We start from the raw sequence: 15,934 nt of genomic DNA on the forward strand, positions 1-15,934 counted from the left end.
TTGTTCTAAGAGACAAGCCCATTTGACTCAAAAAACAAATAACCACTTTTAGAGGAGATTATCAAATTATAACATGTTCCAAAACTGTGATACTTCTCCCTCAAAACTTGGAATGATTTCACTCTATGTTTGTTTCTTTTGCAGAAATTAAATCGTCTAACTGATATCTGATGGTCTGATAGGATTTCAATAGCAGCCCTGGGAAAGTAAGTTCCAGAAAGTATACTTCTCTTCACTCAAGGAAAGATAGCTGGGCCCGTATAGGGGAGAGTGTTATTTGCAGTGTTACGGATTTGTGAGAGGTCACCATTCCTATCAGGTCTTTCTGTTGTCCCCTCATCTAATGAATTCCAGAAAGTGAAGAATCTATGTTGGGAAGTGATTCGCCATAGGTCTGCCCATCTTACACGCATAAGCCCTGGCAGCCTTTGTTCTGAGCTATCTTTTCTTTTCTTTCTTTCTTTCTTTTTTTTTTTTTTGTGAGACAGAGTCTCACTCTGTTGCCCAGGCTGGAGGTCAGTGGTGCGATTTCGGCTCATTGCAACCTCTGCCTCCCGGGTTCAAGCAATTCTCTGCCTCAGCCTCCTGAGTAGCTGGGATTACAGGTACCAACCACCACGCCTGGCTAATTTTTTTGTATTTTTAGTACAGATGGGGTTTCACCATCTTGGCCAGGCTAGTCTTGAACTCCTGACCTTGTGATCCACCCAGCTCAGCCTCCCAAAATGCTGGGATTACAGGCGTGAGCCATTGTGACCGGCCTCTTTTCAAGGATGTTTGTATAGTGAACAGTCTCAGGGAATAGGGATAGCATCTTCCTTTTGGAGGGCAGACTTTGTTCCCAACTAAGATGATAAAGGTATTGTCTCCTTCCAGGACAAAGTTTGGGAAGCATTTGCTCTCAGCCCTCTTATTAGATTGGGGTTTTCCCAAACTCAGGGCTCAGCTGTGTCACAAGCTGACTGTGTATGCTGCACTCTGTGGCCCAGGCTGGAGTGCAGTGGCGCGATCTTGGCTCACTGCAACCTCTACCTCCTGGGTTCAAGTGATTCTCCTGCCTCACCCTCCTGAGTAGCTGAGATTACAGGTGTGCACCATTACGCCACGCTAATTTTAGTATTTTTAGTAGAGTCGGGGTTTGACCATGTTGGCCAGGCTGGTCTCGAACTCCTGACCTCAAGTTACCTGCCTGCCTCGGCCTCCCAAAGTGCTGTGATTGCAGGCATGAGCCACCATGCCCGGCTGAGCTGTGTTTTTTACCAATATCTGTGTTTTTTACCAGGACAGGACAACCTGCTACCTTGTAATTCAGATAAAACATCAGCCTTTTCACAGTTCTGACCTATGAAGACATCTCCAGGTAAAAAATATTCCATAGCCAGCCCACAAGTATTCTGTGCTTTTAAGGAAAAAGGAGAGTACAAAAAAATTCAGGCTCCTGGCCTGGTGCGGTAGCTCATGCCTGTAATCCCAGCAGTTTGGGAGGTCGAGGCGGGTGGATCACCTGAGGTCAGGAGTTTGAGACCAGCCTGACCAATATGGTGAAACCCTGTCTCTACTAAAAATGCAAAAATTAGCTGGCTATCGTGGCGTGCACCTGTAATCCCAGCTACTCAGCGGGCTGAGACAGAACTGCTTGAACCCGGGAGGTGGAGGTTGCAGTGAACCGAGATCGCATCACTGCACTCCAGCCTGGGCAACAGAGCAAGAGCGAGATTCCATCTCAAAAAAAAAAAAAAAAAAAAAAAAAAAAGCAGGCTTTCTCAGGCTAGGCTGGAGGCCAGTGCTGTCTTAGGGAGGCATCAAGTCAGTGCCTGAGCAGTGGGGATACAGGGGTCACCCAAGTCCCAGCTGCCATCTTGCAGAAGAGGTACAGTATACACCCTCCATGCTGGGTGGAAATTCCCTGAGGTCTGTAAGGGAGGGGCGGGACAGATATCCCCAGTCACAAGGAGTTTTTCCCAGCCCCCAGAGCTGATGGTGAACATCTGAAGGAACCCACAGGTGGGGCAGAGGCCTTACAGGTTGGGTAAGGAAAAGAGGATGTGAGGGAGAGCCAAGACTGGGCTTCAGAACACTGGTGGTGACTCAAGGATAAAAAGACATGATCACAAAAGCAGAAATATAGGCAGCCAGTGGACCTGCCAAGATGCCCCATCTCACCGTAATCAGCAAGGAGCCAGTGTCTGCTCCCAGTGAGGTTGACTACAATGGTTTGCTAATATGAACTGTGCACAGAGGGTGAGGGAATACTACTCTCACCCCACTGCTAGTGGGCCTGTGAATTGGTGGAACCACTTAGGAGGGGAACCCAGCAGTAACGATTACAATGTAAAAAAACCTGTGCATGTCCCATGGGAGAAATGTGGGCTGGGGTTCAATCAGCACCTTCAGCTTTCCCCTTGAAAATGGGAGAAAGAGAAGCTCTAGAGATGACATCTCCATGACAACAGTGAACATCTCCAGGCATGATGACATTATGTGCCTTGGGGTTTTACCTGGTTTAGGGTAGGCTTCCATGTTGTCATCCTCATTTGGGGAAATCTGAGGCAGAGAGAGGGTAGATAACCTCCCCAGGGATTCTCACTACTTGGCTCTCAACCACTGTGCTCTGCTGTGTGGCAGGGGAGTGGAGGGAGGCCACTGTCTTGTTGGAGAGTTAAAGCGACCCTCCCATAGATCCTTCATCTTACAGATACTGAGCCTCAGCCCTGTAGCCTGCCCAGAATTGTGCTGCTGTGGTAGCAATGCCAGCTCTGGAACCATCGCTCCTGGCCTGGTCTTGGTTTGGAAGGCCTAGAGAAGGCCAGTGGGAAATCGATTCTCCCAATTGCTAGGGGATTACTAGGAGAACATTTTCCATACATCTGAAGGTTTAATCCAAATGGTGGCCGGGCATAGTGGCTCATGCCTGTAATCCCGACACTTTGGGAGGTTGAGGCAGGCAGATCACCTGAGGTCAGGAGTTCAAGACCAGCCTGGCCAACATGGTGAAAACCCATCTCTACTAAAAATACAAAAATTAGCTGGGTGTGGTGGCACATACCTGTAGTCCTAGCTACTCAGGAGGCTGAAGCACAAGAATCACTTGAACCTGGGAGGTGGAGGTTGCAGTGAGCCCAGATTGCACCACTGCACTCCAGCCTGGGCAACACAGTGAAACTCAGTCTCCAAAAAAAAAAAAAAAAAAAAAAAAAAATCCATATGGTTTTATTTTAAGCATTTGTGATGGTAATCTTTCTTAAAAATATATGGTCTATTTCCTTCTTTGTTTGTTTTTTAGTGTTTTACTGTGGAGAATTTGAAACATACAAAAAAATAGACCAATTAGTATTCTGAGACCCCAATCACTCAGTTTCGTCAATTATCAACTCATGGCTTTTCTTGTTTTCTCTAGACCAGAGGTCAACAAACTACAGTATTTGGCCTCAGTCTGGCCAGCTACAGGCTTTAAAATTAACTTTTTAAAGAATGCAGCCACTCCCATTCATTTACATATTGCCTATGGCTGCTTTTGTGCTACAGTGGCAGAGTTGAGTTGTGGTGACAGAGATGTCTGGCCCACAGAGCCTGAAATATTTACTATATGGCTCATTCCAGAAAAAATGCTTATCATCTTTTCTTCTAGATACCCTCATCGACTCCTTCCTCTCCCCCCATTGTTTTCCAAGCAAATCCCAGACCTCATGTAATTTCATTTAAGTAGTTCAGTGTGTTTCTCTAAAGGGAAGAATTCTTTCTTTAAATAAAGCATAACCGCAGTACCATTATCCCACCTAAAAATATTGCTTAATATTGTCAGATATCCTGCAAGTGCTCAAATTTCTACTTGTCTCCTTGTTTTCTTAAACAGTGAATATTCAACGACTCTGTGTGGAGCTAGTGCTCAAGTGTTATCTTCTTCGTTGGCTCTTAGAGATAATGGAGGGACATTTGAAGGTTTTTTATATGCGACAAAGTTCTGAGACCAGTCTTAAGGTTATAGCAACATGGCTCAGGGTTCTTTGTTCTAGGAGTGAGTTACCTAACTAAAGGTACAACTCCTCTCCAGGGCCCCCCATTCTGGACAGTTTTGGATCATTTCCTTGGTTAGGGTCAGCCTTCAGTCTGGAGAAGAGTGGAGGCAGTGTTTTGAGGAGGGAGTAGTAGCCCTTCTCGTTGGTCATGTGGCTGGACACAGCCACCCCTTTGTGAATTGTTAGAAGAGGATCCTCACAGGCCAAGGACTACCCAGCCGGAGACAGGCAGGCCTTTTCTCCCAGTTTGCTTCATTCCCGCAGAGGGAGTGAGTAACACAGCCTATAGAACAGGGAGAGGATCATGCCACACAGGTCACATCTGCTGACAGTTGCTTACCTCCTTGCCTTTGAGAACTCCAAACAGTGTCATTCAGTACCCCTCCTTGCTGTGATAAAGGCCCAAATGTGGTCTCAAAATCCTCAACTCAGAGCTTTAGTCAGAATGACATTCAGCCTTAGCAAGCAAAAATGGGGGTTCATGTCATTGTTATTTCAGTAGTTAATATTAACTTATGGGGCTGAAGGATGTAAGAACATGTTGTGGGAAGTCAGGGACCCTGAATGGAGGGACCGGCTGGAGCCACGGCAGAGGAACATAAATTGTGAAGATTTCATGGACATTTATCACTTCCCTAATAATACTCTTATAATTTCTTTTTTTTTTTTTGAGATGGAGTCTGGCTCTGTCGCCCAGGCTGGAGTGCCGTGGCACGATCTTGGCTCACTGCAAGCTCCGCCTCCCGGGTTCACGCCATTCTCTTGCCTCAGCCTCCCGAGTAGCTGGGCGCCGCCACCACACCCGGCTAATTTTTTTGTATTTTTAGTAGAGACGGGATTTCACCATGTTCACCAGGATGGTCTCGATCTCCTGACCTCATGATCCGCCCGCCTCGGCCTCCCAAAGTGCTGGGATTACAGGCATGAGCCACCGCGCCCGGTTTATAATTTCTTACATCTGTCTTACTTTAATCTCTTAATCCTGTTATCTTCATAAGCTGAGAATGTACATCACCTCAGGACCACTATTGTACAAATTGATTGTAAAACATGTGTGTTTGAACAATATGAAATCAGTGCACCTTGAAAAAGAACAGAATAACAGTGATTTTAGGGAACAAGGGAAGACAACCATAAGGTTTGACTGCCTGCAGGGTCAGGTAGAATAGAGCCATATTTTTCTTCTTGCAGAGAGCCTATAAACAGACGTGCAAGTAGGGAAGATATCGCTGAATTCTTTTCCTAGCAAGGAATATTAATAATTAAGACTTTGGAAAAGGAATGCATTCCTGGGGGGAGGTCTATAAACGGCCGCTCTGGGAGTGTCTGTCTTATGTGGTTGAGATATGGACTGAAATATACCTTGGTCTCCTGCAGTACCCTCAGGCTTATTAGGGTGGGGAAAAAATCCTGCCCTGGTAAATTTGAGGTCAGACCGGTTCTCTGCTCTCAAACCCTGTTTTCTGTTGTTTAAGATGTTTATCAAGACCATATGTGCACAGCTGAACATAGACCCCCATCAGTAATTCTAATTTTGCCCTTTTCTTTGTGATCTTTGCTTTTGTCCTTGCCCTGTTTCCTCAGAAGCATGTGATCTTTGTTCTCCCTTTTGCCCTTTGAAGCATGTGATCTTTGTGACCTACTCCCTATTCATACACCCCCTCCCCTTTTGAAATCCTTAATAAAAACTTGCTGGTTTTGCAGCTCAGGTGGGCATCATGGTCCTACCAATATGTGATGTCACTCCCAGAGGCCCAGCTGTAAAATTCCTCTCTTTGTACTCTTTCTCTTTATTTCTCAGACTGGCCGACACTTAGGGAAAATAGAAAGAACCTACATTGAAATATTGGGGGTGGGTTTCCCCAATAGAGACATCCTGGTGAATGTTACTTAGTGTGTACAAGCAAACAGCCAAGCACTGCTCAGTGGTAAATAATTTGGGCAGAACTATAGGTTCGTGGAAGGTTGAAGATCATGGTTTTGTTGAAGGCTCAGCCTGCACAGTTGTATAACTTTCTCTAACTGTGCTTAGCAGCCTGGAGACATGATGGAGAAAAGAAGGCAGTTGGGTTGATTGGAGGCTCTTCCTGGTGGCAATGGAAGACACATGAGCCTGGGACTTGAGGGACATTGACAAGAGTGTCTTTGAAGAGATGATGGGCCTCAGAGTCTAGGCTATGTTTTATTAGAGAGGAAAGTCAAGCCAAGAGGAGGTCAAGAGATAGGAAGAAAATGGAGATATCAAGGGAATGGAGGTCTCAAAAAGGCCAAAGAGTAAGTGTAGGGTGAGTAGGATGAGGAGGAAGCCAGAGAGACCAGAGAGTAGGTTGTTGGAGTTCAAGAGTTCAGAGGCAATGATCAAGTCCAAGGGGTGGCCATGGTGCAGTGACTGAGGAGGAGGTGATGGTAACTGGGATAGATGAGGTCAAAGGACTGTGAGGCTAGGATTTTGGATGGGTATTTGCATGGATATCACCATGCTGGTCAGTGACAATGGCTAGCCAGTACAGAATGCTGTAGAACTACTTAACTGCACCTCCAAGGAACAGTGGCTTTCACATTACAGAAATAAGAGGTGGTGAATAAGAGTGGAGTAAGGAGAATGCCACCCTCAACTTTAGACCCTGCCATGTGTGGATTGTGGGAAGATGAGTGGTTTTCATTTGGTAAGGCTGAAGGGGGAGAGGTGTCCCTGGGAGAGAGCCCAGTTTCAGCTAAGCTTGAGAAATGCAGGAAGAGACCTTTAAGCATGAATTAAGATGGAGGGGGATTTGTTTACCAGACAATGGAGTATGTGTGATGGGGGTAGAAATAGTGGGGAGAAGTGCCAAGTAGAGTGAGCCCATAACAGAGTGGGGATGAGAGAGGGGGAAATGATGGGTGAGAAGAGGGGGAGTTTGCATGTTGGGTGGTAGCCAGGGACAACAGATACGGAAGTCATGGCTGAACTAGCTGACCTTAAGTTCTGCAAAGGAATCTAAGTATGATTTAGTGCTAGTGCAGGCTAGAGCTGCCTCACACCATAGGCTATTGGCTAGAATTCAAAACAATATGTTGGTATTTAAGGATCTAAGAAGTTAGTCCATAAGACTCTCCCAGGAGAGTGATCACTTGGGTCTGCATTGTGCTGTTTGAAATCCTAGATAGGCCAAGAGAGGGCTTTTCTCTTACTTAAGAAAATGTCCAGCAGTGACCAGTCTGGGACAGGGGTAGAGACTCCACAAAATCATCAGGGACCCAGGCTTCCTTCAGTTATGTACTTCACAAGGTGAGGGCCTTGCCCTCTTGATCACAAAGTGGTTCATGGAGCTCATGCCTTTACAGCCACATTGCAAGCAGGAAGGAGGAAGGGAAATGCCAAAAGAGGGGTCTGCCAGCAGGAAGCCCCCTTTAATGATCCTTCCTGAAAGCCCCAAGAATGACTTCAGCTTCTATCTCAGGGGCCTCCCCATCTGTAAGAGAGGCTGGGAAATGCAGTCTATTAGTTGATCACATTGCCTACCTCCCCCTGCTAAAAATCTGTTTATATGTGGTCATATTGGTAGGGAAAAAGATGAGAATGGATATTGTGTAGGCAACCATGAGTCTCTGCTGCAGACTTTAGAGAAACATGAAACTTAACTGAGCTTCCTGCACTGATTTTCTATCCATATGTAGTAGAGTTCCCAGGTCTTCTTATTTCATTTCTGGTTTAACATTTCTTCCTTTAACCTAAATCACTGGGGCACTGTCTTTCATTGTAAGTTCTCCCCTCCATTGTCCTTTCTTTTTTTTTTTCCTTTTTGAGACATGGTATCACGCTGTGGCCCAGGCTGGAGTGCACTGGTGTGATCACAGCTCACTGCAGCCTCAGCCTCCCAGGCTCAGGTGATCCTCCCACTTTAGCCTCCTGAGTAGCTAGGAGTACAGGTGCACACCACCATGCCCTGCTAATATGTTTAGTTTTGGTAGAGATGGGGTTTTGCCCTGTTGCCCAGGCTGGTCTCGAACTCCTGTGCTCAAGAGATCCACCTACTACCTCCTCCCAAAGGGAGTTGCTGGGATTACAGGCGTGAGCCACCATACCCAGCCCCATTGTCCTTTCTTCTAAGCCACATTATGCTCTCAAATGTCCTTGGTCATGGAAGAGACAGGAGGTCTTCTTCAAGTTCTACCACAATATCAGAAATCACCTATATCAGTTAACTTTCGCTGTGTAGCAAACTGTCCCAGAATTTAGTGGCTTAAAATAACTATTTTTATTATCTCTTAGGATTCTGTGGGCTGATTTGCCTTAGCTGGGCAGTTTTTCATCTGGTCTCACCAGAAACACAATTTTTGTGGTTTCTGTAACTAGCAGTTATCCTAACAGATACAGTTACAGTCCTATATAGATTCTGTATGCCCAGATTCTCTCACACTAGGAAAAAACAATGTGGTCCCCACCCCATCTTAAAAGGTTGTGTGTGTTGGTTGTATTAAAGAGAACATTGTTGAAGAAGAATTACTTAGGGTTTAAGTATTCAAAAACCTTCAAAAGTGGGGTTTTAATTTTATATTAAAATTAAATTTTAAAGATTAGTAAGTGGATCACCTCTCTTTTTTTCCTTCCGTGGTTCAGTGCCTTAATTGCTTTAGGTAAAAGAGAGCAAATATCTGGAGAACCTTCTGTTTGGAGGGTGTCTTAGACCTGTTTCTAACCCAGGATCTTAAACAGAATATAAAACCGTCTTCGAGGAATACACTCAGGATTCCTACACAAAGCTCTTCCTGAATTTGGAAGAAAAGAGTAAGAAAAAGAAGTCATCCATGATTCTTTGAGTCCCGCTACCTGCTCATTTAGTTTTAGGTAGTTCTCTGAGGCTTTGAGCTCAACAATATATGCTGGCTGGGAGCGGTGGCTCACTCATGTAATCCCAGCACTTTGGGAGGCTAAGATGGGAGGATCGCTTGAGGCCAGGAGTTCAAGACCAACCTGGGCAACATAGCAAGACCTCATTTCTAAAAAATAAAAAACAAACAAAAACCCCAATATATGTGAATCTGCTTTGTAGTTATAAGGCCTAATAAAGCAGTCATATTTTCCCAAAATAGAAAGCACCTTTAAAGAATATGAATAGTGAAAAGAATAAAAAGTACATTTTTCAGAAAAGCAAATAATCATTTACATAAGTAAACACAGAATCAAAAACGTATTTTCTTACTTAGACAAATTAAACCATGACACAAGATGATAATTTGGATATTATTATTACAAAGAATTTAAATATACAAGCTTGGCTATGAAAGATGCAGCTAAGCCACTGAGGCAAAAGTCTATCTTTGATGTCATAGTTTCCAAGAAGTATCATAAGAGTCAAAGAGTTAAACATTTCTCTGTGCTTTTATTTCTGTTTTCTAGAAATGTTGTAGAGAGAAGCTCATCAACTCACGTATACAAATCAGATATACTGGGGAGGGGAGATAAACTGACATTTCCATATTTTATAATATAATGTGGAAAGATTCAGAAATGAATGAGGAGATACAGTGATACTATATTTAAAGCAAATGTTGGCATATCTTATACAAGAAAGGCATCTTACAATAATATTTCTGTTGGTACATTATAATTTTTCAGCTAGTAATTCTAAAATGCCAGAGGTCCTATGATTCAATATCAAAAAAACCAGGGAACTGACATACAAAGTCAAATATAAAGATAGTAACATTCAGTCATCCACAGATAAAAGGCTATCTGGACATAAGCCTGAAACAAGCAAGACGCCATCCACTGCGATTTCACCGGTTTTGCCCTTGCCACGTTCTGCTTCAAAAATGATCTAATAATGAAGAGAGAATAAAAAAATTACTTCAAACTGTTCAAAACGATGTTATAATCAAGCTATTTAATAACTATTAACTTGTGTCCCTATTGCATAGAAACTGGCTTTGACATTGAATATACAGTAATAGATTATTTTTTAGATGTCAGGTGTCTGCACTGAGAGAACTACATTTGGTAAAAACAAGGTCATAGCAAAGCCCACATGGATTCTGAAAAACCCTATAAAGCTGGGAGGAATAAGATTTAAAAGGAAATTTTGGAATTCCCATTTAAAAGAAAAGCAAAACAAAAATTAAAAATGGTTTTCTTTACAAAAACCAAGTTAGAGGAAACTTAATATTCCCCTTGAACATCTAATAAAAAACTATATATAGTCAAGGCCGGGCACTGTGGCTCACGCCTGTAATCCCAGCACTTTGGGAGGCCGAGGTGGGCAGATCACGAGGTCAGGAGATCGAGATCATCCTGGCTAACACACGGAGAAACCCCATCTCTACTAAAAATACAAACAAATTAGCCGGGCATGGTGGCGGGCACCTGTAGTCCCAGGTGGCGGGAGCCTGTAGTCCCAGCTACTCAGGAGGCTGAGGCAGGAGAATGGCATGAACCCAGGAGGCAGAGCATGCAGTGAGCCAAGATCACGCCACTGCACTCCAGCCTGGGCGACAGAGTGAGACTCCAACTCAAAAAACAAAACAAAACAAAAAAAACACAACAAAACAAAAAAAACACTATACAGTCAAAAGGGAATTATTTTGATATATTTAGATTTTGGTAGTTTATAAGAGTGTAATTATTTTTCTTAAAATATTGGTTAATGTATTTGGAGATTATCTGGAATGTTGTTTTCATGTGTTGAAAATATTTCATAATATGCTATAATCACTTTTGTCTAATAAATTTATTAATCAAAAGAGAAACAAACTTCTTTGTAGTTTAGAAATTTCGATATAGAGAGAACAGAGGATAAATACTAAAAAAAGTCATCTTCAAATTGGACACAAAATTACAGGGGACTCATTTACCAAATTAAGGATATACAGTGACTATATTCATTCATTTATCCAAACATGTTTTCAAAAAATATAATTAAAATCAATATTTGCTGAATGAAGGTTTTATTTATTTATTTATATTTATATTTATATTTTTTTGGAGACAGAGTCTTGCTCTGTCACCCAGGCTGGAGTGCAGTGGCACAATCTCAGCTCACTGCAACCTCTGCCATCCAGGCTCAAGTGATTCTTGTGCCTCAACCTCTGAGTAGCTGGGATTACGGACATGTGCCACCATGCCCGGCTAATTTTTTTAATTTTTAAATTTTTAATTCTTTTAATTTTTAATTTTTTTTTAATTTTTAGTAGAGCCGGGGTTTCACCATGTTGGCCAAGCTGGTCTCTAATTCCTCAAGTGACCCACCCACCTAGGCCTCCCAAAGTGCTAGAATTACAGGCATGAGCCACTGCACTCGGCCTGAATGAATGTAAGTTTCTTCAATATTGTAATTAAAAAAAAAAAGTTCATGTTAATTTTATAATCAGATAAAACTCTAGAAATATTTGTTAAATTCAATAATTATGAAAATAAGAATAGCTACAATGTATGGAGCACCTATCCAGTAACATTCACTCTAAAGAGAAGTACGTCTCCCATGCCTCCCATAAAGAGGGGACTAGGCCTAGAGGGTTTCTACAATTCTCAGTATCTGAAATAAGCAGATTTAGAGGACAACAAAATGATCCTGTTTCAAAGATGACTAAAGTTACCCTGGAACAAATATTTTAGAGGGAAAAGAATAATTTGGAACATGTTATTCTTTAAAATAACACACACATATAGCCTATCAAAACGAAATTCAACAATAGCCTACGTATACTGCAGTAACAGATAAATAAAAATATACATTCACGTGCAAAGTAAAATGTGAAGTATAAAAGCACTCATGTTACTGTAGTATGATTATGAATCTTTACTTATTTTCAATAATTTCCTTTAGTCATTTCTAAACTTTTTAAGTTTAAACTTATATAAATTCAAACTTGTATAAATTGGCATTTTAAAGAAAGATCCTTTAAGAATCATGCTCACACAATGCCATCATGCAATTATTCACTATCCCCAGCACCATCTCTTTTTTGCTTAATAAAGAATTACAGAATCGTTTTCAGAAATGAAGCAACTTCAGGCTTGCTGTCATCACCGTATCCAGTTTTCTCCAGTTCTCCAAAGAGGAGAAACCTCAGGGAACAAATGGAGATGACAAGGGTCTATGACTGCTCACTACCTGGGCTGCTCTCTTTTGCTCTCAATCTGAGTGCATTTTCTTGAGAACTATTGGAAACAAGTTATTACTAAGCAGCCAGTGATAGCGTAACTGGGTAAAGAAGTTTCTTTTTCCTCTAGTCTCAGGAGGGAACTGCTTTCAGAAAGATGTTCCTTTTGCGCCCAAAGGAACTTCTTTTAAAAAGTAGGGGTGAGCCAAACAGCAGACCCCTCACAGCAGCTGCAATGGGTGGGATAATGAGGGTGGCTATGTCTACATCTTGGCATATGGTGGCTTTTCCAACACTAAGACCCCTGACTGATAACCCCTGGATAACTACAAATAAATGTCAGGATAATTAATTGACATACCAATTTTGTGTTTTTCACTATATTTTTATCTCCTCTGTTCCCCCCAAAATTAGGCAGGATTTTAATATTCTTTTTTATCAAGGAGATTTGGGATATAACAATCAAAAGCAGACTTTTCTGGAAGACAGTCCCTTTCCTGATGTTTGTTACCCACAAGCTTAACTTTCTGAGACTGTGGCTGAAGGTAGAAGGTTAAAAAGAGAAGTGGTGAGGGGAGCCATGAGATTCTCCAGGACTAGGATGCTGCACCACTGCATCTCCCTGGCACAGCCGTGGGCAGAAAATGGTTGCCTGATGTTCCCATTGAGGCTAGATTCTCAGCAACAAGGTTCCAACCCCTGTAAAGTTTTCTGTGTCTGGGCCTGGCATGGAAGTTGAAGAGACGAGTGACTTCAGGGGCCACATACGTGCAGAAGATGTGGGTATCCATGGCCCTCATGATGAAGTAAAGATGTGCTGCCCCCTTCTTAATGTCTGGACCACTTTTAGCCTTTCAAAAGCATAGGCTACTCTAGGGAGGGGGCCCCTAACCCAACCCTGAATGAGGAAAGCCAAGATTGAATTTCCCCCCAGCCTAATGGGATGGGGTTTTGGATTCAGAAATAGTTTGATTTCGAGAAAGCAATGTGACTTACCTTGTATGCCCAAGTTTATGCAGCAAGAGTCACATCTGTTACAACTGTCCACAGCCAATATGACATTGCTAAACTGGAATATATTCTTTAGTCTGGATTAGTCAGCTTCCTTACCCTTCAGTATCCCCCCATCAAGATTTCCCCTAGAACTGAAGAATTCAGGGAACAGATGCCTGGGTCTGAGAATGCCTCTTATGAAAGCACTACTGTGTTCCAGTGTGATTGCTGGCCAGGCTCTTTGGGGGCATATCTACAGAAATGTGCATTTAAAAAAAAATTACTGTTTTGATAGTATACCCTCCCTGCAAGCTACCATGTTATATAAAAAATATTCTCCATCACATGAATTCAGTCAACATGAAAGTAATTATGAATGCTGTGCAGAGGCATGTTTCAATTCTCCAGCAGGGGATATAATCCATATATAGCACGGCTCAGTGCCACAGTCCCCAGACCATGCCGCAAACACAACAAGAAAAACACGTGGATTGGATTTGTATTGATTTAAATGTATTGCTATAAGAATAAACTCAAATTAATGCATGTGTCATTCCTAAACAAGCACTGGCTGCTTTTACCGCAGAGGGGAAGAGTGGTTAGGAAATTCATTAACTGGTACCCAACATATACTTTTATTTATAGTCATGTCTTATGATATATTTTAAATAAGATGTTCTGCTTTAATTAAAGTATGACATGTAAATGAAAAGATGTTAAATTTGCATTAGTCATCTTTTATAAGCAAAGTATAAATGGAATCCTAATACATGGATCTATTAATTGTTCTTCCTATTATCACCGCTTCATGTACCTTTTTCTAGCTTTCACCCTTTTTCCTTCCCACCTTGACCAAACTTTTTATTTGTTTGTTTGTTTGTTTGTTGTTGTTGTTTGAGATGGGGTTTCACTCTTGTTGCCAAGGCTGGAGTGCAATGGCGTGATCTCAGCTCACTGCAACCTCCGCCTCCTGGGTTCAAGTGATTCTCCTGACTCGGCCTCCTGAGTAGCTGGGATTGCAGGCATGCACCACCACACCTGGCTAATTTTGTATTTTTAGTAGAGACAGGGTTTCTCCATGTTGGTCAGGCTGGTCTTGAACTCCCAACCTCAGGTGATCTGCCTGCCTCGGCCTCCCAAAGTGTTGACCAAACTCTTTATAACGTCCACAGTGGCTGCCTCCAGGCTCTGATCCCTTCCCTTTTCATCTTTCTGAAGTGTGACCGTTGACCCTTCCCCTCCAAAGAAAGAACTCTTGCAAAGGTCACTAGCCACCTCCTGATGGGTCAAACTCAATAGACTCTTTGCCATTTTTATTCTGTTTGTTCTTTCTCAGGGTTTCATCCACTTGACCAACTTCCTCTTAAAACTCTGTTTCCTTTTCCTTTATTAAACCCACTGTGCAATAAAAGATTAACTCAGTAGGTCTGGGTTGTCCAAAGCCTACACATTCCAAAGAAAGGTTTGGCCCTTGACTGGTTCTTAGGAGATAACCTCTAAGCCCTTGTAATAGCCTCTTTGATTAAGAGTGCCTTTGTTTACCTGAGGTCTTGGACCATGCCAGATAGTTTATGGTAACCGTGTGACTTATGGTGGGTGCCTTGAGTCACATGGTATCAACTTGACCACTAGAGAGGCTGGAGACTAGATAACTAAAGTCAGCTATGCGGGTGATCACATGGGCAGACTGACCCCCAACAAAATCCTTGGACACAAAAGTTTGGGTGAGCTTCCCTGGTGGGCGATACTTTGTGAGTGTCATCACGCTTGTTGCTGGGAGAATTAATAGCTGCCCATATGACTCTACTGGGAGACAAAAACCGCAAGCCCCTGCCTGGTCTCTCCTGGATTCTACCCTATGTGTCTTTTCCCTTTACTGATTTTAATCTATACAAACTGTACTTGTGAATATAACAGCTTTTCTGACTTCTGTGTGAGTCCTTTTAGGGAATCACTGAACCTAAGGGTGGTCCTGGGGACCCTGACAATAGCCACTCTCTCAGTTCAGTTTAAAAAATATTTTTTAAAAATCACCTTCTAGCTGCCATTAATTGTGGTAAGTTCTGGGCATAGAATGAATGAGCATGACATTCTTTTACATACTATGGAATGTATAGCCTGATTTGGAAGGATGTTGGTGAGAGGAGCCTGACAAACAGGTTATTTCCATAGAACGTGATATGCATATGCCAGATAAGTATCCATGAGTTGTGCCAATTAATCACCTTGCCTATTCAGCTCCAGAAAGTATTCTTTAAGTGTAGGGAAAAAGTCTTACCGTTGTATCCCTAATGCCTACATACTTCAGTACATGTTTTGTTTCATTTGTTAAATCATTGCAAAAGAATGCAAATACTGAGTTTAATCATTTTTTTCCCACTTACGCTTTTGGTAGCATCAGTTCCTTGATACAACTGAATTCTCCCTGTCTTCCACTTTTCATCCTCACTCGTGGTCTCCTCCCATGCCAGGGCATTGTTACTGTTTTTCACAAACACTCGAAGTTTTCCGACTTTATCTCCGGCCAGCCGGTAGCCAAAGAGCAAACAGAAGTTGCTTTGGGGCTGCAGGTCAGGGAGGAGAAGTTTCAACCGGCCAATGTCTTTCTTGTGACCTGCCAAGGCCGGAACTGCCATATAGTAGCCAATAGCTTTAAGAGAAGGGAAAAAATGCACACTTAGTGAGGCAATTGTAAGGAGTTTGGCTTTAATGTATAAAAAAGCTATAAAAAGTGAACAGTCTCCTATAGGGAAAGCTGAAGTCCTCTTCACTTTGAACATAGGAACAAAAGTTTCATGCTAAAATGGATTTTAGGGATCACACAATTGATATCTTTTGTTATATAG

The 15,934-nt window shown here is 42.5% G+C and overlaps 1 protein-coding gene and 1 long non-coding RNA gene across 7 annotated transcripts in view; one reads left to right on the forward strand and one right to left on the reverse strand.

The window, feature by feature from the left end:
• Nucleotides 1–15,934, forward strand: part of LOC103231615 (uncharacterized) — a 78,232-nt gene that overhangs the window by 8,032 nt on the left and 54,266 nt on the right. For all 4 annotated transcript variants that reach the window (XR_012092086.1, XR_012092085.1, XR_005236365.2 and 1 more), the window contains exons 2-3: nt 145–206; nt 1,283–1,360. This is a non-coding gene — a long non-coding RNA (uncharacterized lncRNA). The remainder of the gene's footprint in view (nt 1–144; nt 207–1,282; nt 1,361–15,934) is intronic.
• Nucleotides 8,662–15,934, reverse strand: part of EGFL6 (EGF like domain multiple 6) — a 64,859-nt gene continuing 57,586 nt past the window's right edge. For 2 of the 3 annotated variants that reach the window (XM_007991054.3, XM_007991053.3), the window contains exons 11-12: nt 15,473–15,738; nt 8,662–9,817 (exon numbers count right to left, since the gene is read on the reverse strand). In XM_007991054.3, coding sequence (XP_007989245.1) covers nt 9,707–9,817; nt 15,473–15,738 — 377 coding nt within the window. In that variant the 3' untranslated portion in view covers nt 8,662–9,706. The remainder of the gene's footprint in view (nt 9,818–15,472; nt 15,739–15,934) is intronic. The other variant, XM_007991055.3, reaches the window with a different exon arrangement.

The sequence above is a fragment of the Chlorocebus sabaeus genome, chromosome X, assembly GCF_047675955.1.
Source record: "Chlorocebus sabaeus isolate Y175 chromosome X, mChlSab1.0.hap1, whole genome shotgun sequence".
Taxonomy (NCBI): domain Eukaryota; kingdom Metazoa; phylum Chordata; class Mammalia; order Primates; family Cercopithecidae; genus Chlorocebus; species Chlorocebus sabaeus.